We start from the raw sequence: 21,391 nt of genomic DNA, 5'->3' as shown, positions 1-21,391 counted from the left end.
GAGCTGAATGAAAAATAGGATATGCTTTTCTGAATCAGAGCATTTATTGGCAGAAAATTAAGGTACCTCCTTTTGTGAGAGATGTTAGCTGTATTTGAAAGATCAATGGGTAAAAGTAGTTTTTCTCCCATTTTCCTGGATCCTAATCAAAGTTCTGCTGTGTCATACACAGATAATTCATGGGAACACATCAGTTGGAGCCTTCTTCCAAGTGGCTTCCTCACTTCAGGGGAAAGGCCTGGTAAAGGTCCTGTTCCTCTTCAGTCACTTTTTACTGTGTTAAGAATACTTTTCAAGCTCTGGTTAGGCAACTTGTATTACATTATCATCATGATTTTCTAGATATCTTTAATTACCTGGGCTATGACATTCAGCTGAAAAAGAGAAGATGTGCACACTGCACACTGATGTATAGATTGCTTCTCATTTCACCAAGCTTCCATTCTCTGCAGAGGACATTTTTTCAGTGTCGTCCAGAGATTGAAGTGGGTCAACATCTTTGAAAGCCTGTAAATCTAAGGCCACTCTTTTTTGTCCGTCATGATTGTCTTTGTGAGGGCAGGTGACATGTAAGGGCAGTTTCTGATTCCTCTGATAGTGTACCTGGTCTTTGAGACCAGGATTACTTAATGTCTTGATGCAGCATTGGACTCCCTCCACCTGGCTATTCCTGTCAGTGGCTAGAAGAGTCCCTGCTGCTCTGTCTCTTATAAATGGGTAGCTTTCAGTTAAGCTTGAAGTTCTTGATCATCTTCATTGTAAGAGTCTATCTTTAGGGAAAAACCTATGCTCAGCTTTCAAGGTTTCTATGCTTACATCCATAGTGGCATACGAGGAGGAACAGGAAAAGGAGGGCAGGGACCGCCTTTTTTTTGTGTTACTTCCATAATGGAGCCAACAAGACTGTTTCAGGTGTCTTTTCTGCTTGCTTGGATGGATTGCTTACTTGTAATAGATTATGTGTGAGGAAACATTCTTTTTCTTCCTTGTCTGTAGAGGAAGAGATCAAAACATAGAGCTAGGTGTAAAACTTCCACCTGGGTGAGTGGAGAGTTGTAGCCTGCTGCTGTAAGATTTTGTTGTGATGTTCTGAGTTTGCTCTATTGAGTTTTTTGAGAGCTCTCTTTTTCTTTTCACCTTCCCCAGTTTATAAGCCATATATATCATCATGCTTAGTTTTCTTCCCTACGTGATTCACAAACATTTTATTGTCAGGATAGGCTCCCAGAAAGAACCAGAGTGTGTATCTGTCATTGGAATTGAGCTTGTTTTAAAAAGTTTCCATTTTAAATGTCTGTGGATAATAGGTGTGATATGTAAAAGGGTTGTAACTACCTTTGTAATCTTGTGCTAGGAGTGAAGTTAGGTTGTAATTTCCCTTTATGGTTAGTTTTTGTGAAGAGGTTTGCAGTGAAAGTGAAAGGACAGTGTCTGGGACAATGCTTGTTTGAAAATTTTTTCTATCTCACTTTAAAAGAATTTATTGAGGTATTGAGGTATTCCTCTTCTGGAGTATTCTTTGTTTTCCTTCAAAATGAAATATCCGAATACAATCGCCTGCATCTTTGTGTTGACTCTCTGGTGTCTTCTCTTGCAGCAACATTCCTAGATTTCCTGATTCTTTTTTAAAACTTCTTTCCAGAAAAAAGTCATTTGAAATTTTGCCAGAGGCAATCCATTCATTTTTCTCATTATATTCCTTTAGAGAAAAAGGATAGACCAAAATCAAGAGAGTCCTTGCTGTTGTAACTGCTATAGCTCACGGATAATGTTTCACCATTTTTATTCTCTTATGTCGTCATGGTCTTTTCTTCTCTATATGGAGTGCTTCTGAAGTTTTTTCAGGGCAAGGGGGAGGAAAACTGAAAAGCTAAGAAAACAGGACTAGAGAAGTCTCATCTCACATACTTGTATTTGTTTCATTTTCCCATTCTTTTTGTAAAAATAAATAAATACCAGTTTTGGAAACTGTGAATGTGAATCTGTTGAGAGGAATGTGCTCTTTAGAAATGTTGATGGAGATTCTAAACAATTTTGACAAAACTCTAATAAAAAAACTCTCATCCAAGTGAAAGTTGGGGGCTGGTGTCTGTGCTTCTCCTGGATCCCCTTGGGCTTCCCTCTTGGCAGCCCAGTGATGAAGGTGCAAGCCTCTGTTCATCCTAGTTCTGCTGGCTAGTGCAGACGTGAGGTCACAGTCAAAATGCAGAATGCTGAATTCAGTCTTCATTTTGAATGGAAGATCTTGAACATATGCCTTGTCCCTCTGTGGCCTCCCTACCCACTATTCTTTCCCACCTCTCCCCAGCAAAAAAAAACCCAACAAACAAACAAAAACCTGCACCAAAAACTGAGCAACACAACCCTTCACATTTTCTACTGCTGTCTGAATTAATACTATTTAGCAGTTAAAAACTGGTGAAAAAATGAAGTCTCTGTATGGAGGTTTTGGTTAACATTGTGTACAAAACTTGTCATGTCTTCCTATCTGTTCATTGCATGTGAAACTTACATAAAATCTAGGGGAAAAGTTCACTTGGAGCTTAAATTTCACAGCATTCATGCAGTATAAATGGGAGTGATAGCTTGACCTATTTTCCAATAAAGTAACCTATCTGGCTGTACAATTAGCTTATCATTCTTATAAATGATACCTTACTAAATGTTTGATGGCAAATACTGTTATTTGCAGGGAGTATAATTTTGTATTTATTTCTCCTTTTTCTCGCTGGAGCCAAGCCCACACAGTTCTGCAAAAATTGTAAAATATGGTAGTCAGTATATGAATTTTCAAATCATCTGCACTATATTTCTTAAGCCTTTTTTCTTTTAAGATTAAATTAGATTCCCTGTGGGGGTAAGCCCATATGTGCTTGGAAGAAGAATAAGGTGCTGCATAGTGATCTGTTTTCAACACTTCATTTAAAAACAAACATAAGATTACAGCACTGCATTTTCCTGGGATCTTTGAAACTGAAGTTAGTTAACTCACAGTACATTTCCCTGCTGTGGTTTTGATGCGTTTCTGTGTGAAACTGACGGCAGGATTTGTTCGAGTATGTAGGCCACTATTGTATTAGAATTACATAACCATGTTGAGTGGTGGAAACAGATGAAAAGACGGGATGTGCTGCGTTCCCTCACAGATTATATCCCGCAACAATGAAGACAGCTCAAGCTCTCCAGAGAATGTGGTCACATGCAGTCAAAAAGTTGGGGATTTTGAAAGGGCACGTGAGTTGCTTTTTGTTGCACCTTGCTCCACATCTTTTCTTCCCCTCCTCCCCTCATATATCCTTCCCCTCTCCAACTCACTCTTATAGCCAGATGTTTGTTGTGGCAGGTCTTCTGGTTTTGTTCTTCTTTTCGCGTGAATGAAGTTGTCTTCAGTGATCTCTCAGTAGCAAGTAATTGCATAAATCTTTTGATGGCTGTCAGAGCTGCAACAGCTGCCTGTTTGTTGCACACTGGCGATTTTAGCACTTCAACTAGTTTCCTGCCAAAGATTCTGCTGAACAGTCTGTTTTGGGTATTTAGAAAGCACCTGTCATTTTAGTATATGAGCATTGGACAGATTTAAGCAAATCCTGACTACAGTGTTCTAATTAGAAATGGACTGACTATAGTCCCTAATAAATTGAGACTAGCTAATTACAATAATTTGCATTTACTGCAGGTAGCCTGTTGTCTCTGTGAAACCTGGGTGGACTTGTGAAACAGTTACTGTTAGTAACTGGAGGTGGGGTTCTTAACCATTTTGCCTGCCTTTCTCTCTCCAGTGTTTTGGTGTGCAATCTTGCAGTGAAACTGCGATCCTGTAAGGGATGCACAAGCTGCTCAGGATCCCTTTGTGTTTCCTTACAGATGAAGTATGAAGAAATTGGCAAGGTGATGAAGGCTTTTCATAACTCATCACTTGATGCATTCAGAGGAGAGTCACATCAATAAATGTGGAGTACAGGAATTTTGCAATTTGGGTGGAGACTTAAATATTAGTTTGATCAAGTCCTTGATTGATGATTTGTAATATTTGTAGTCTCTCCCTCTCAATCTTCTCCATTACTCTGACAGTATGGGTTAGCATCATAAGAATGACAAGCAGCAGTACATTTTATAATGATAAAGAGATTATTGTTTAGAGATTGTTCTTGCCTTTTGGGCTTCCAAGGTGACCATTCAGTTCTTTGAACTGTGTTGCAGAGGCTGCATGCTTTATCAGTACTGCAGAACTAGTTGTGTTGTCTTGGTAATTACATTGTACAAAATCAGCTTTGCAAGTACATGGTGTGCTTTCCTTCCCTGATGCACAGTACAGCAAATGGGAGACAGTGTCCCAAGGAGCAGTTTCAAAAAATGGGTTACTTTAACAAATATTTGTGAATTAAAAAGATAATCGCTTAATTATCTTTTGTTGAATTTTCAGTAACAGTTTCAAGGTAAAATTAAACCCCCAAAATTTATGCAGAATGTCCCTGAAACAGTCACTACGAGGATATTTTCTAGGCAAAAATGAGATGATACTATGGACTTGGCATCTTGCAAGACATTAATTTTAGTGTCTGTAGGCAGTAGTTTCTCTTTCATTCTTACTACTTTTTTTTTTTTTTTTTTTTTACCCATCAGATACCGTAAGACTTACTTGTCAGAGTAAAGTAAACTTAACTCTGTAGGCTTGTGATGCTTTGGTTTACTGCCCAGTATATTGCACCACTTGTGCACAAGGTTATACTTATGCCATTGCTCATGGAAGGCCTAGTTTTCTGGAAGGAAATTCCTGTAAGTTTCCTGTTTCATATCCTTACATCCATCCCTGATATCTTTACAGTGCTTTCCTCAGTCCTTTTCCTGCAGCGTTGTACTGAATAAGCAGTCATTTCTCAGGCCTGTCTTTGTCCCCATGGGTGGTAAGCTCCCTGTGACTGCGTTCTGCCTGCGTTACTCTTGTGCCTGTTAAGAGCTGGCCTCAGGATTCTTGGCTGAGAGGTAGTGTTGGTAGGAGCTGCATGCAGTGCAAATTGAATTTAAGTGATGTTCATGCTACACGTGTAAGTTGTTGAGGCTTTTTTACCAAGAGGAGAATGGAAAAGATTTGCCATCTTCTGTGCTTCTACAAAATTTGAACCTACCTGCTTGTCTTTCAAATTTCACCCATCGTTTGGTACTGACTTTCATTTGTAAAACTTTATGCAGTGAAATCAGATGGAATTTAAATTACACTGAGGCCCGTCTTCAGCAGACTTTTTTTGCAGAGCTTGAATATACGTAGAAAAGCAGAACTGTAGGAAGGGTCAGTAGGAGGTAAACTGTTTCCTACATGCCAGGTAAGCAAGCCTGGTTGCTTCCATTTACAACAGCATCACAGCAGTTCAAAAGAAGAGCTTAGTTAAGGAGGAATTTTTCACTTGTGGCAAGGTTCTCTGTGCAAGGGAATATATCAAGTGAGTTCAGTTTCAGATAGCTGAAAATTTAGGCAAGTTAGCTGATTAAATGGTAATATCAGATAAAATAATTTTATTATGTGATTCAGCACATTCAACACTGACCCCAAGACACAGGTTTTCATACTAATAGTTATGAACACATTCTTGTCTGATCTGGACAAGTGAAAATTCAGAAACAATTACTTACATGTATTACTTTTGGTAAAAGTCTCATCATCTCCTACATCTATTTTTAATTTTCTTTTTAATTAGACGCCAGAGGTTCTGGAAACTGGAAAGGATTGTTCATTTTCTGGCAAAACAGTGCAAATTTAACAGTGTTCAGTGTTGTAAAAATCCTGGTAAGAATGCTGAATGTTTTGCATATTCCTTCATGATCTCTGAGCAGGACTTATTTTGTTTTTCAATACAGTGAATGTGCAATGGAAAATGTAAATCTAGTTTCTCTTTGTGGTGCACAGAATCAACTGGAACTATGCAACAAGGAGGGGGGGGGTTTGCATCTGAGAAATGACATCCATAGCTTGCTGAACAGTTGTGCACTGCCAGAAGTCTTACTCAAAATGCAAGTGATGCCTTAAAGTACAGGCATACACTTCTTGTGTCACTTCTCTGTCTATTGCTTTGGAGTTTAGTTGTCAGTACTTCCTATGATGCCTTCAAAAAGACAATTAGTCTGAACTGAGCTTATGTCTGAAATTCAGTTTTCTGAGATAAAGGGAGACCACTTTCAGTAAAAACAAATAAAACCTATGGCTTGAGTATGTGCATACACATACTTATGCAATGCCTGGATTTTTCTTCTGCCATGGATGCTTTCCGTTTTGAAAGGTTTACAGTGTAATTTTTCTGCAGTGCAGTGGCTCATTTTTCTTCCTAATTTTACAGGGCAGACACTAAAGGGGCTGGCTATGTACTCCATGATGCATCACAGCTGGGTGATTATTCTGTATTATATTTTAAGCTGTGATGTTGGAAAGATTTCAGCTTATATCATGTAAGATAAATTGATCAGTTTTAACTGGAAATGTGGAAAAAAAAAATGTCTCTGAGAAGTCTCACAGAAATGGCTATACCTGTACTGTATAGTGATATATTCTGTTTTCCTGTAAAATTTAATTTCTTGATGGGAATCTAAGTATTTTGTTATGTAATTCATAGTGGACAAAACATTTTTTTCAATCCACATAAACAAGATGAAAGAGATCTGAAGTGTAGTTCATTTTAAAAACCTCAGTGGCAACTGCTAATCTTACTGCATACTAGGACAGAAATGTCTTCCATAAGTATTTATGTGTTATTTAAATCAGGGCTATAGAATGTTAGTTGATCTGAATTAAATGCTTTTGCTGAATAAGGATTTTCCAGAAAATCAGAATGAGCTGTTAAATCAGTGAAACGTGAAAGGATTCTACCACCCTGGATCTGTTAGTATTTTTCTTCCTTTTTAAAAGAACAATTGTCATTAATTGAAATATGTTCATTTCTTACTAATTCTCCCAAAATATTAAATTATGCAAATTATTTTAAACCTGTGTTTTAGTGGGGTATTTCACATTTTAATTTAAATAGTTATATGCTGTGTGTTTTACTAATTGGTTTTTGTGTGCAACAGGCCCCAGGCATGGAAGAGCTGATATGGGAACAGTACACAGTGACCTTACAAAAGGTGAGTGAGTGGCTGTTATATTTTTAGTTTTCAAATATTCAAGCACTGGCTTACTCTGAATATGTTTCGAAATAGATGTTATTACCATGTCTGAGTCTAGGATAGGATTAATTCATTGTCCAAATCAGATGTGGTTTTTATTTTAAAGCTTAGTTGCTACTCATTCAGTAGCTTGACTCTTTAATGTTAGAAGTAAATTCAATTAACAATTTAAGGGCCATATTTGCTACTGTTTGGTCTTTCTAATGACAGTGTAGTAGACCACATGTCAGCCACATAGCTAAATTCATTCTTGAAGAGCCTTAAAAGTAAAGCAGATGGTTCTATCAAGGAGGTTGCGGTTAATGTCCAACCTTTGTAATAATCACTGACCAGGGTTCCACTGATTTTATTTTTGTAATATACTTTAATATATAGTAGTGTAGAATCCAGTGGAAAAACACTGTCATTAAACCTTATAAAGCAGGTGGACTGTAGGTGTCACTTTAAAAGGTTGTTTTATAAGAAAAGAGGCAGTTTCTCATCAAGTTGGAGTCTTTTTGAATTAAAGAAAATAGAGCACTTGTGCCTGTGTTCTTTAATAGCTAGGCTGCTGCACCAGAGCACAAGGTGCACTTTGGCTTCAGGGATGGTAGTCTGCCCAGCTGTTCTGATGATCTGGGTTTGGTGAGCAGCCTGCACTGAGCTGCTGAAGTCTTTTCACATCTTCTGCAATGAACTGAACTTGATGACTCAAGCTGAAGTAGCAATCTTTTCTACATTGTTTCAAGTGAGAAAGTATGGTTGAGAAGAGGTTGGTTCTTAGGTTACAAAGGTAGACAGGAAAAACATTGCAGATGAAGATCTTAGTTCCTGTAATTTCCAGCATTTCAGATCTCTGAGATCATGTAAATTAGTATTATTTCTTTACCACAGAGACAGACTTAAGCTACTGAGAGATGACAAAGGCCTACTGAACTTGCTGTATCAGCTACTACCATTGAATTTCACCGTTATTTTGAATCTATTATTTTGGTGGAAGGCATCAAACTGCCTCCTGTAAAACTAAGCTGTAACAAGTGAAGCGTTATTTTAAAAGAAACCACATTGCTCTTTTCCTCCTCAAGGAAATAATCACTGTCAGCATTAGTGGAAGACAAGGTGACACATGATGAACTGCTCATGCTGTGTTGGGGGAAAAGGATTACTTTAATTTGATGTATTACTTTGCCACTATGTTAAAACATTTTGTTCAAATGTAGCATAATTTCTAATTTTTAGTGATATGATGTGTATGTTAAATAGCTGATAAAATTGAACTTGTGTGGTTTTGTGCTCACCTTGCTGTCAGCAGTTCAGTTAAACTAGCAGTTCTCAGATTTAGTGTTATTTACATGTTTCCTTGGCATTTTGTGAAGTATTTCTGTTGTTTTATGAAGGTTATCTTAGGATTTCTATGAATCTGTTATTTCTATGATGACATGTTTGACATAATTTACATATTTAAAATAGTTGGTTGTTACAGAGGATGATTATATAAACAGTGCGCGAGTTCACTACTTGCTCTTTGTAATCAACCATGATATTGTTTGTTTTTTTTTTTTTTTTACTCAGCAGTCATAATGAAAATGACATTCTGGGAAAGCTATTCTTCTTTCCCAAGCATCACTAACAAAATAGATTTACCTTACAATAAATTTGGTATGAATAACCCATGGGATGGTGAAGCAAAATGCAGGGAGATTTAGTGAGTTCTTTACTTAATTACTAACAATCATAAGGCTGTAGAAGTTTTGTCATCTTGATACATGGTATGTGTAAACTTAATTTTTTTTACATGTAGAGGTACTGTGTGTTTCTGCAGCACTCTGCATGCAACTATTGTATTTTAATAATATCTCCTTAAGAGTGTAATCATGAGAACATTCATGTTCCTTTTCTTTCTCTCTGTCAAAATTCCTGTCAATATATTCAATTTCTGTTGTATTTTGTTTTGTTGTAAAGGATTCAAAACGAGGATTTGGGATTGCAGTTTCTGGTGGCAGAGATAACCCTCATTTTGAAAATGGTGAAACATCGATAGTAATTTCAGATGTTCTCCCAGGTGGTCCAGCAGATGGATTACTTCAGTAAGCACTTTTTCTGTGTCTGGCATTTTGAGGGGCATGGCTGTAGAATACATAAAATCTGCAGACGGGTTGAAATCCTGGTGTTTTAATCGTCTCAAGATTTGGTGCCCTCTTGAATATCTAGATATCTTAAAAACAAAAACAACAAACAAACAAACAAAAAACCACCAAAAAAACCCCCCACAAACCAATAAAACAAGTAAACCCTACATAGAGGTGTTAGTTGCTAATTGGTAAGACATCACATTTCAGTGGTGGTGTTGAAAAGTCTTTAACAGTTAAGTATGTTTCTTTCAAGATTGCATTTCATTTAAAGAAACAGTAGAAATACTTACTACTTTAAAATTATCCTCCTTAACATCCTCTTTGTTCCTCCTCCAATAAACATGTTTAGTGATCAGTCCTTTGTTTCCAAGAATGACTTAAGTTAGCCCAAAGAAGGTTTGCTAAATATTTATTTTATATCTGAAAGAAAAAATTATGGAAATAAAGAGTTTCTGTTGTCTTTTTGATAACTTCATCCTTGACAAGGCAGCATCTATCATGTACAAACAATTAATCTGTAGGCTGAGAGTTTCTGTCCTATATCAGTTTTTCATTCTTTGAGCTGAAATACCTGGTGAGGACTAGACATTTTGGAAGAATGCCAAATAATTGTGCAGCAATAATAAATCAAGAGAGTAGATTCTGTCCCTTTTGCCATGCATTTATTTTTGGTCAGAAAATGAAATGACTGACATAGGAGTTGTTGAGTAACTAAGTAAAAGGGTAATTGTAAAGCGCGTAACAAATAATTTTTAACGTAAGTGTACAAATACTACATTTTAGCACAGTGCTATGTGCACACCACCACTGTCATCAGTCTTGTTCCATAATCACACTTGATTTGGAAATGAAATAGGAAAGATGGTAAATTGATGATGGCAAGGTACTTGGGTACTTTCAGACAAAACACCGTCTGAAGACAAGTGAAGGCAAAGCTGTTCCTCCAACAAATCAAGGAATATAGTCTAACCTTCAGAGTGTATGGGTAAAGCCATCCTGTCATTTTTTGTAGGGTAAAATGAGCACATGTAGATATTGTGACATTAACTTCAATTCTAGCTTTAGATGTATGGACTGTCCAGAGAGCTGTTTTAATTCTTGTATAAACCTGGATGAAACTGATACTGAAATTATAGCATGCTGTTCTGGCATACTCATCCACTAAAAGGAAGTGGAAGGGTATGAAAAGAGCCACAAAAATAATTTAGGAGTTGGAGTGCGTTACTATTGGAGGCTTAGAGTATATAATCTTCTTATTTAAAAAGAAGATTGTGATGTGATTTGATTAAAATGAAGATAAAATAGTTGGTACCAAAGACTTCTTTTATCTAGCAGAAAATGGCAAAGTAACCAGTAATTTGTGACTGTAACTTGGTAGTCAGCAGAATAAAACTAATATAAGGAGTATGAGGAGAGGTAATTTGGGTTTTTTAATCTTCACTTTCTGCATTGAAATCCCTTTATGAAATTTATGGAGTTAAATTAATCAGTGTTATAGGGCTGTTTCTTAGTGTTCTATTTGATATGCAGGAGGTCTAACAGAAAAGTTAATCTCAGCTGGCATACGTTTTAGAGCAGGGAGGACTTCTTGTGTGCTACTGTTTTGTTGGGGGTTTTTTTCTCCCAATCACCTTTCTACAGAGTAGATGTGACCTGAACACCAGAATTTAAGAAGAATGTTCTGCAGTTGTACTTGTCAATGTTTGCCTAAATACTGGTATGGCTGCAGCAGTTTGAAGCTTTCATGAAATTCTTATGTGCAAGAAGTCTAGCACTAGGTGTGGAAAAACTAGGAGTCCTGAAAGACCTAAATAAAAAAGCTTCGATACTCATCACAATGTTCTTTAAAAAACATTATGGCAAGGTACTTAAGCTGAACACTGTATATACACAAAGATAGTGCTGATCAATGTCTAATTTTTAGATTTACTGAAAGCTGCTTCTAGTATGCAGATATTGTAGTGTTGATACAGCAAATAGAGTTTTAAAGCAAAATTTCTTATTAAACTGAACTAAATCTGTAGCTTTCCTCTGTAAAAAGAAAAAAAAAAAAAAAAAGAAGAAGAAATTTGTTGTTCTGATGTTTTCATGAAGACTCATCTTAAATCCTCTGTTTCCTTTTTTATCTCCCTCCCCATTTTCAGAGAAAATGACCGAGTGGTCATAGTGAATGGGACCCTGATGGAAAATGTTCTACATTCTTTTGCAGTTCAGCAGCTTAGGAAAAGTGGAAAAGTGGCCACCATTGTAAGTAAATTCCAAATGTATTCAGTATACGGTGGTATGTACCTGTGTAACCAGTCAGGATTTTGGTTTTCTTCTGTAAAATTTATTTAAAGGCACAAAGCAAAGCAGTCCTTTGCCAGATGCAAAGTCGAAAATAAATAAAACAAAGACATAGTTTCTGCAGGTGAAAAAATGGAAATTAACCAATAGTATCACAGTTATTTTGTTGAGAATCTGAGAATAAAATGTTTATTTTACAATGTTTATTTTACTGAATAACGAGTAGTACAAAAGAGAAGTTACATGAGGCAAATCATGTTCTGCATACCCAGATCTTGTTCAGTAATAAATAGAATTATTCTTCCTTCTTTTTTTCCCCAACATATATTTGAAACATGAAGAATATTCATCTGTTCCGTTTCATATTCTGATCTTTGATAGGAGTGTGTTTGTTTTCTATTATACTGAACAGGTAGTGAAAAGACCAAGGAAAGTGCAGGCTGCTGTGCTGCAGAGAAGCCCCTCCCTTGACTATGAGGACAGAGCATTAGATGTAATGGATGACCATGCAGAATTTGATGGCAAAAGTGCTCGAAGTGGCTATAGCGAGAGAAGCTGGCACAGTGGAAACGGAGGGCGCAGCCAAAGCTGGGGAAACAACCTGGATCAGAGCTATCGAGATGAGCACGACCGAGGGCGTAACCGAAGCAGAGACCGTGACAGGGAATGCAGCTACAGCCGCGACCGAAGTCGTGGTAGGAGTGTTGACAGGAGCTTGGATCGAGACTATAGAAGGGATCGGAGCAGGGGAAGGAGCATCGACAGGGATGCTGGCTATGAACGGAACTACAGAGGAGACTACAGCCCACCCAGTTACAGTCATGGATCTTTATCTGAACCTAGATATGGGAGGGAAATGAGGAGTCGTAGTCAGGACAGGCTTCGTTCCCGCAGTCCTTCTCCTGAAATACACCGCCAGCATGAGTACCTAGGACCTCAGGATCAGAGTGCACCAATCAGTGTTCTCTTAACAAAAGGCAGACATAATGAAGGTGAGTATAACAGGGGAGGGGAGGAGTCAAATTCCAGTACAGCATGGGTTTTTGTGGGGAAAAGAGAAGAGAGGAATTACTTTCTACTTTTGCAGGTTAAGTGTTTATTTTTTAAATGATGGTTTAGGTTGTTCTTTCATTCTTTCTGGCTGATTTGGGATGCTTTTTCCCCAGAACCTTGAACTTTACCTTTGAACAAAGATTTGTTTGCCCACATAATTTCAGTCTTTTCAAGCCACTGTGTCCTTGGTTCTTAATTTTCTCTGCTCTTTTCTTCTGGTTCTGATGGAAAACATGGATCTGATCATGATTCAGATTACATTTGGCACATCTACAAAAGGGTTAGCTAGAAAGGGTAAAGAGTACTCTGCCCTTAATAATACAGTTTGTTTGTTTCCAGTCATTAAAGAATTCTGAAATAGCAGTAGCTGAAATACTGAAGTAGCCATATTTCAGCCTTTCTTTGCTAAGTATTGAAGTGTGTAAATGAAGCCAAAAGCCTTTCTTTCACAGTGAAATAAAGACTTGTGCTGAAAAGCATATCTGAGATTAGGTTGTACATAATTTTCTGTTAGGGTTGGGGTTTTTTTTTGGGGGGGGGGGGCGCGGAGTGGTTTATTTTTGGAGGGGTTGGGTGTGGTTGTTGGGGTTTTTCCCCTAATCTGCCCTTTTGCAATTTTAACATTTTTTTGCTAACTAAACTTTTTATGCAGGAGCTAATCTCTCTTTTTCATTGACTCTGGCAACAATCCTTTTTCCCTCTTCCTCTGCATGTAGTGTTTCCACTGGTAAAGATAATGCAGATATGTATACAAATAAGGAGAAATTTAAGGTGCATTTGTTCACTTTTATGTTTAGTGATACCATAATAATATCTGCCATTCTTATGGATACTTTGCAGATTTGCTGAAATGTGGTGGTCTTTTAAAGCAGAACAAAATTCTGTTGTTCTAGGATGCATGTTTTTAAAGGATGTTGCCTTTCTTTTTAAGTAGCAAATATACTGATCCAAGTAACTTAGATCACAGAGAAAAATGGGGGCAGGAGAATAGAAAAAACTCCTTTGCCTGAAATCCAAGGCATTTCCTGGAGTATAGATTGAACAGGGTCAGCATGCAGCAGCTGATGAAAAGAAATACTTCTATTAGTGCTGTTTGACCCTTCCCCTCTCCCATGCCATGCAAAATATGAATCAGAGAGAAGCTAGTCGAGTACAGTAATAAGCAGCTCCAGAACAAAGATGTTGTTTTGCTGCTGAAGGTGCAGAGCAGTCGTCCAGCTGTAATTGGATTTGGGTTGTTGCTTGTTCATATTGTAATGGCAGCACAGGTATCAGAGACTCGGCTTAGGGAGAAGTGGGTTTACTAGGCCTACTTTTTTTTTTTTTCATTTTTTTTTCCTCTCATTGTATAATCGTGTTTGATGCACTGGGTAGTTTTAAAAACAATGCATCCTTGCTCATCTTTTAAGCTTCAGTGGATTATCTTCTTGGTTCCAGAATATGGACTCCGTCTTGGAAGTCAGATCTTCATAAAAGAAATGACCCGTACTGGCCTAGCAACCAAAGATGGCAACCTTCATGAAGGCGATATCATTCTCAAGGTCTGTTCTGGTTTTACTGCTAGCAGTTTGGTTATAGTGGTTATTCTGTACTAAGTCATGTTATAGTCAAGTTCACTATTAAACTTTTGCACAATGCGGACTTTTTTTTTTATTGTTGCCTTTTTGTGTCCAGATCAATGGTACAGTGACAGAGAACATGTCTTTAGCTGATGCCCGAAAATTGATTGAGAAGTCACGTGGGAAACTCCAGCTGGTTGTTCTAAGGGACCGAAAGCAGACACTGCTCAACATTCCTTCATTGAACGACAGTGACTCAGAAATGGATGGTGAGGTTTAATGTGAATCCAAAGTTCTGGGCTCTGTGCAAGGACAAAATGGAGCTTATATCATTTTGCTAAAGTTGAATTAGGTTCTTTAAGAAACACAATGAAACCCAAACAAACCTAAGTAATAGGCAACTAAGCAACAAGTCCCCTTCCTTTAGGTGAAGATAATGCTGTAGTAACCCTTCAATTGCATTTCAGGAAGGGGCAGAGATGGAAGGACCAATGTTGGTCTGGCAAAATCGTCCTTACTTCTTGCAACAAGCAAATCAGTTGCTTTAATAAAAATTTTTACAAGTGCATTGGACTGGTCTCTCCTTCTGAGGACATTAACATTCATGTCTGCATTCAAATGGAGGGAAGAAGAGTCAGGACAAGAGGAAATTATGAGTCCCCAGATAACTGGTTTCTGTTCCCAACGCCTGTTCTATACAAGTGTGTGAGCTGGATCTCTCAGGCTGACCTTGCTTTTGGAAGGGCTCAGAGTGTTTGGGGGAGCAGCATGTTATATTATTTGGAACAAGATAACTTGCTTTTCTGGTGTCAGGGATATGCGGCGGAAGTTTCTGTAGGTTTTACTGTGAAGTCTGAGGTGCAGTTCAAATCCGAGGGCCACTCTTATTTCCTTTGCCACTGAAGGGCGATGATGTGATTGATATGAAGGTGGTCTTTGGTTTGGAAACCTCCATGGCACCTCAAATCAAAGCCTGCTAGCACTAGCTAATGCATCTGTGGTGTGCTCAAAGTGGTTGTGTGACGTGAGTGTTTCTTAGAAGTTGTGTGAAACTTTCCTGAAATATTTTGGGATGGTCGAGGGGTGGAAGCACTAAAATGCATTTCTTGAATCTTTGTCAAATCCAACTTGAGATAAGAGTGGACTGAAATGTATAGTGTATTCTATATGTGAAAACTTAGTAAATACACATGGTGATCAGGTGAGCAGATAACTTAAACGTATCCTGCATGTTTTGAATTGCCACTCTCTTTACAGATATTTCTGAAATAGAGTCAAACAGATCATTCTCCCCTCAGGATGACAGATTACATCATTCTGATCTAGATTCACATTCATCCAATGAAAAACTGAAAGAGAAGCCAAAGTAAGAAATTGTCTTCTTTAGTATATTTTTCTCATGCTTATTCAAATACATCCATTCTTATCTGATTTCGTGACACACTTTTTTTTTTCTGTTTCTTTGTTTAGTGCAAAAGATGACCCCTCCAGTAGGTTGTCCAGAATGGGAGCAATGCCTACTCCATTCAAATCAACTGGTGACATAGCTACTCCTGCTGTTACGGCTGTAGACTCAAACAAAGAACTGAAGTACCAAGATGACCCAGCAGGTCAGAGCCTGAAGGTTTTGGCTGCCTTTTTTTCCCCTGGGCACAGAATGTCCTATTCCCTCAACCATGTTGACAAAGCTGGTATGCTCCTCTTGTCAGCCCCTGACCACAGAGAAGAGGTTTATCTGCTTTGTGGTGCAGGGAAGAAACACCTGATACTTTTTGATGGCAGTTGCTTGTTAGAATTACCACCTGAAAAAAGCAAATACTCTCCTAGAACATCTGCTGTTAGACTGTTGCCCCAAGCAGATGAATTAAGTCTGATCTAGCTTGCCTGAAAGAACTGTGTATCCCTTCCTTCAACTTTTTTTTTCTTGTTTCAAGAATTAAAAAAATAGAAATAAATTAATTTTAGTCAGACATGCTTGATTTATAAATCTGTACTAATCTTTGGCATGGAGGGTTTGATTGCTATCTGATAGGTAAAATTTCCTGCTATTTATAACCTTCTCAATATCTCAGTAACTTATTTTGTCTTTTTCTTTCTTTACATTTAGTGCCTCAGCCAAAACCAGTTATGCGAACAATTCTTAAACCAAGCCCAGAAGATGAAGCAATATATGGGTAAGGTGGCACTTGCTGAGTTCTTTTTCACTCAGTATTCTTCCAATGACCAGTATGCGATTCTTGGCTGCATGGGTTTGTTTTCTTTCTCCCATTTGGAGTGATAACTCCCTTTGCAGCTTAATGCTGAGAAGAGGTGACATGGCTTCTAACTGATGATGTTTCAGATCAACTTAGTTTTAGAAATATCTTCCTGGAATCTACCTGGAAGGTATAGAACACCCTGTGTGTCTGGGCTTGCATGGGAACATATGCAAGGATTTTGTTTTATTTTATTTTTTTTAATAGGAAATCAATATACATGTTTTCTTTTGAGAGTTTCCAAATACAGAAAATGAAGGAATGGGAGTGTTGGAATTGTAAGGAGAAGCTTTAAGTTTTGAAAATGTTCTGTAGCTTAGTGTATTTTCTTAAATGGATTTTCTTCTCAGACCTTTTCTGGGTTGGACCCTGCATATGTTGCCATTGATGTGCAAATTAATCAAGTGATTATTTTGGTGAAGGGGAATTTATAATACAGGCTTAGGGTATTAGCGAGAATGGCTGACAGATAAGTAGTGTCCTCTGAGTTGGAAGGTCACTCAGGCATACAAATTTTCTGAGAGCAAAAAAGCTTAGCCTAGTCCAGTGAAAAGACTGATTTGTTAACATATCAGTAGATTATATTTGAAAATATTTCTTATTGCAAGAAAATTTGACGACCTCTAACAAACACGTTAAACAATAAAGAAAATAGGTATCAGTTGAATTCATATGACAGCTCATTAGATTATAGAAGAAAAAACAGTGAGTATGATTACTCATAACTCAGTCTGTTTTCACAAAAACCGCAGGTGTTCATATGACAGGGGATACAGTAGGTATGGAAGCTACTTTGGGGTTTCAAAAACAGGGACCTGTTTACCTGCTCACTCAGATCTCTGCATGCCACGTAGTCACTATTCCTAGTTCATATTCCATTCTGAAAAATGCAAATTCTCTGCTTCTAGCCTTCACTGAAGGGTTACCTCAGTAAATACAGCCTATATAGTATAAGAAAGGAGATAAGAATATTATTAGTATGATATTGTTGAGGGGCTGTAATTTTTTTTCTTTTGGTATCCTAATATTGTTTTATGCTTGATAGCTGGCCTTACTTCCTTTTTCTGTTTGTAAATCCTGTAGTCCTAATACAAAAATGGTGAGATTCAAGAAGGGGGACAGTGTGGGTCTACGACTGGCTGGTGGAAATGATGTAGGGATATTCATTGCTGGAATTCAAGAAGGTACCTCAGCTGATCAGGAGGGACTGCAGGAAGGAGATCAGATTCTTAAGGTATGAGTATGTGTCCCTGAAATGCAGATAACTTCTGTATACTCCTGTTTGCTTCTTAGTGGAAATATGAGAGAAATTATGATCTCAGGAATCAAATTACTGCTTTGGAAGGGTGTATATGTGGTGGAGAGAACTTACAGAAATGAGCTGTTGAAGGAGAATTGTATACCAAACTTTAGGCTGTTTATAATGTTGTGGAAGGAGTACTTAAATATTAATAAAGTAAAATGCTGCAAGATGGGACAATAAATTTTTTGTACAATGTTCCTTTCTAATCTTGTATGGGGTAAAATTGGGACTGGCATAATTTTCTTCTTTCATCTTTCTGCAGTTTATTTGGATTATGGTGATTTATTTTTCAAGTTTCTAATTCAACCAGAACATTTTATTTCAAGAAGATTACTGTTAATAGCTGGAATTAAATATTCACAAGAGACAGTCATTGACTCTTAGATATATATATATAGAGAGAGAGATAGATATATGTAAAAATAATGGAAGAGAATGTTAAAGATTTTTCAGATTAAAAAAAAAATTCTGTGGTTATTCCTTTTATTATTGATTTATCAGTTGTGGGGGTTTTTTGGTACGTAGGTTAACACTCAAGACTTCAGAGGCATTGTTCGGGAAGAAGCTGTTTTGTATCTCTTAGAAATCCCCAAAGGTGAAACTGTGACGATTTTGGCTCAAAGCAAATATGAAGGTAAGTGCTAAGAATGTATGTATGTATATGTATCTTCTAAGCTGTGCTTTGTCAGTGAAACCACAAATAATCTCTCTTGTGCTTATTTTTGATAGCATTTTAGTTTATCTCCTTTTCACTAGTTGAGAAGATAGCTGTATTCCATACATACACAGCTGCATTTATCAGAGTACTTCTCCATGTCTTTTATTATTTGCTAATAATAAAACTCTTAATCCTGAAAAGTGGTAAAGGTGCTGCTTTTTCTTCTGCTTTTCTGTCTGTAGCAGCTGGGAGAAGATCTGCTGTGCTTTGGCAGTCAGAAGGGATTTGGTCAGCAGAAAATGGATAGTTTTATTCATGAGCAGTTAAGGAGCAATAAAATCTTCTTCCTTTCCTTTTTGGAGATACGGCCTGCTGCAAGACTGTAGTACCATAGCTGCCTTTTGCCCTGCAGCTGTAAGGGCTGTGCACATACAAGTATGGAACACTCCTGATAAGTGTGTATATGGGAAAGTAGATCTGAGTTTTTACATCTGTCTGAGCAGATGCATAGAATTTCAAAGCTGTATTTGCTAGAATCACAGCTTAATCTTTCTTTCATGTGTAAAAAGATAACTAAAATGGAGGTCTTGTTTTAGTCTACAGAGACATCATGGCCTGTGGCAGAGGTGATTCATTCTTCATCAGGAGTCACTTTGAGTGTGAAAAAGAGTCACCACAGAGCTTAGCATTCACCAGAGGGGAGATCTTCAGAGTAGTTGATACTCTGTATGATGGCAAACTAGGAAACTGGTTGGCTGTGAGAATTGGAAACGAGCTGGAAAAGGGCCTCATTCCAAATAAGAGCAGGTAAGGTGGCACCATGTCTTCCTACCCATTGTTAGAAGTAAGATTTTTTTTTTCCTCCACCAGGTCATTTTTGCTTTCTATGTCATACTTTTCTTCCCCTCTGCAAGAATGAATAAATTGTCTTCACTTTTACAAGAATTCAGCCTATAAAAACGGCATATTTTAGAACCATAGCATTATGTATGGAAACATTGAGAGAGGGTGTTATCTACACACCAGGTCATTATTTGCAGCGCAGACCTAGAGTTTCTGTCTCAGCAATCAACCAAATTTTGAGCAGTAGCTGCTTCAGTTCCTCTTCCAGAAAACGTGTAGTGGGTCCTATTTTTTTCGTTTGTTTGTTTGTTTTGGTTTGGGTTTTTTTGTTTTTGCTTTTTTTCACCACCTTCATCTTTGTCTGTCCACCCTCACCATATCAAATCAAAACAAGCAAAAGACTTCAAAAAAAAAAAAAAAAAAAAAAAAAAACAAAAAAAAAAAACCCAAAAAAAAAAAAACAAAAAAAAAAAAAACAAAAAAAAAAAAAAACCAACTAAACAAACAAAACCCCTTCACCTTAGGAAGCTCATGACTCTTTATGCAAGAATACTCTGATTAATATTTCAGAAGAATTCAGTGCTTGAATTTCTCATGTATATCCTTATGAACAGTATTTTAAGTATTTATTCTGCGGCTGCTTTTTTCTTTTTCTTTTTGGCAGTTGTAGTATGTGGTTTTTGTGTGAAATATTGAGTGAACCACAGCAACATTCTTGCTAAAATATGCTTTCCTAATCAAAATTCATGGGAGGTAACAATAAGTGTTCAAATGTGTACAATGCTCAAAAGCATTAAAATTAATCAGAAAACAACAACAAAAACAACAACAAAAAACCCAAACCAAACCCAAAAAAAACCTACCACAAACTAACCTAATCCTCAAACCACGACCAGACTGTAGCTGAATTTTTAGACTGTAGCTTTTAAGTTCTTGAGTGTGGTTATGATTTTATGATGGAAGAAAAAGCTCACAATTACATGATACACAAAACTTACAAAATACACTTCTTGTGTGTTTCCCCTGTCTGTTTCCTGGTAAGTACATTTTCTCCTCTCTGTTAATTGATCTGACCAAACCAACCTTTGTTTCTATGCTGTAGTGACTTAACTTTTGAGGCTTAATGGAGAAGACAGTAGTGACAGTAATTTCTTAGGCCTTTTGAGTTGTCCTCTCTCTCTTTGCATTTACTTTCTTTTATTTACACTTGTGTAAATGACCAGTTTAAGACCTCAGGACTCATTCCTGCCCAGCAGCTTGTAGCTGTGGCAGGTCAGAGCATTGTTCTGACAATGCGTTTGCTCCAAGGCAAAGGCACCTGAACTTGTCTGCTTTTACCTCCACTCCTTCCTATCTGTCTGACAAATTATCTGTTGCAAATTCAAAATCTAATCAATGAAAGCATCCTTGTCCTCTTTGACTAGTTCTGAACTCCCTGCTTTCTCTGTCAGAGCTGAACAGATGGCCAGTGTTCAAAATGCCCAAAAAGATGGCTCAAGTGATAGGGCAGATTTCTGGAGAACACGTGGCCAGCGATCTGGGGCAAAGAAGAATCTGAGGAAGAGTCGTGAAGATCTGACAGCTATTGTGTCTGTGAGCACAAAATTCCCAGCTTACGAGCGTGTTCAGTTGCGTGAAGGTAAGTGAAACGGTGAAACTGCCTTGAGCTGGCTGCCCATTTATTGCTGACTCCTTTAACATCCAAATGTTTGGTCAGCTAAGAAAGCGATTTCTAACAACTCCTAACAGTGTTAATTTAGAGCAGCAGGAAGTGATGACATTTTTCTCAGAATGGAGGTTTCTGGATGCTACTAATAACTCTGTGAGAAAGCTTTTTTTCCCCTTCCAGACTGCCATTGTTCCCTCTTGCCTCCAAGTTAAATACCTTCCAGTTTTAAAATTTAAAATGAAAAAGAGATAAAACAGCAGAGCTTTCCTTGTTTCCTCAGATTCTTCTTGGCTAGCACTGAAAGTACAATCCATATGCCTGAGATCAACCTCAGTCTTAATAAATAGCTAATAAATAAAAGCTACTTCAATAGTAGCTTTAGAGCAAATAGAACCCAAATATTTTCAGCAGTCATAATCGTGGCTCATGTGGTCTGTCTGGATGGCTGTAAACTATCTATATTACTAATGATGAGCAGATCAAGCTGATTCTCTGGGTAGTA

At 37.5% G+C, this 21,391-nt stretch overlaps 1 protein-coding gene across 6 annotated transcripts in view; it reads left to right on the top strand.

Annotated features, from left to right (window-relative positions):
• TJP2 (tight junction protein 2) overlaps positions 1 to 21,391 on the top strand; it is a 60,612-nt gene that overhangs the window by 31,984 nt on the left and 7,237 nt on the right. For 3 of the 6 annotated variants that reach the window (XM_040089440.2, XM_040089438.2, XM_040089442.2), the window contains 13 exons: positions 7,057 to 7,110; positions 9,094 to 9,218; positions 11,408 to 11,510; positions 11,962 to 12,541; positions 14,040 to 14,143; positions 14,277 to 14,430; positions 15,419 to 15,527; positions 15,632 to 15,771; positions 16,269 to 16,335; positions 17,500 to 17,650; positions 18,245 to 18,353; positions 18,974 to 19,184; positions 20,672 to 20,859. In XM_040089440.2, coding sequence (XP_039945374.1) covers positions 7,066 to 7,110; positions 9,094 to 9,218; positions 11,408 to 11,510; positions 11,962 to 12,541; positions 14,040 to 14,143; positions 14,277 to 14,430; positions 15,419 to 15,527; positions 15,632 to 15,771; positions 16,269 to 16,335; positions 17,500 to 17,650; positions 18,245 to 18,353; positions 18,974 to 19,184; positions 20,672 to 20,859 — 2,086 coding nt within the window. In that variant the 5' untranslated portion in view covers positions 7,057 to 7,065. Of the gene's footprint in view, positions 1 to 3,145; positions 3,235 to 3,779; positions 3,889 to 5,693; positions 5,783 to 6,329; positions 6,380 to 7,056; positions 7,111 to 9,093; positions 9,219 to 11,407; positions 11,511 to 11,961; positions 12,542 to 14,039; positions 14,144 to 14,276; positions 14,431 to 15,418; positions 15,528 to 15,631; positions 15,772 to 16,268; positions 16,336 to 17,499; positions 17,651 to 18,244; positions 18,354 to 18,973; positions 19,185 to 20,671; positions 20,860 to 21,391 lie in introns of those variants that run through there. The other 3 variants (XM_040089436.1, XM_040089439.1, XM_058424022.1) reach the window with 3 other exon arrangements.

Source organism: Hirundo rustica, chromosome Z (genome assembly GCF_015227805.2).
Source record: "Hirundo rustica isolate bHirRus1 chromosome Z, bHirRus1.pri.v3, whole genome shotgun sequence".
NCBI lineage: Eukaryota > Metazoa > Chordata > Aves > Passeriformes > Hirundinidae > Hirundo > Hirundo rustica.
Note: the sequence above shows the minus strand (reverse complement) of the source record. Positions and strands in the feature narration are given on the sequence as shown.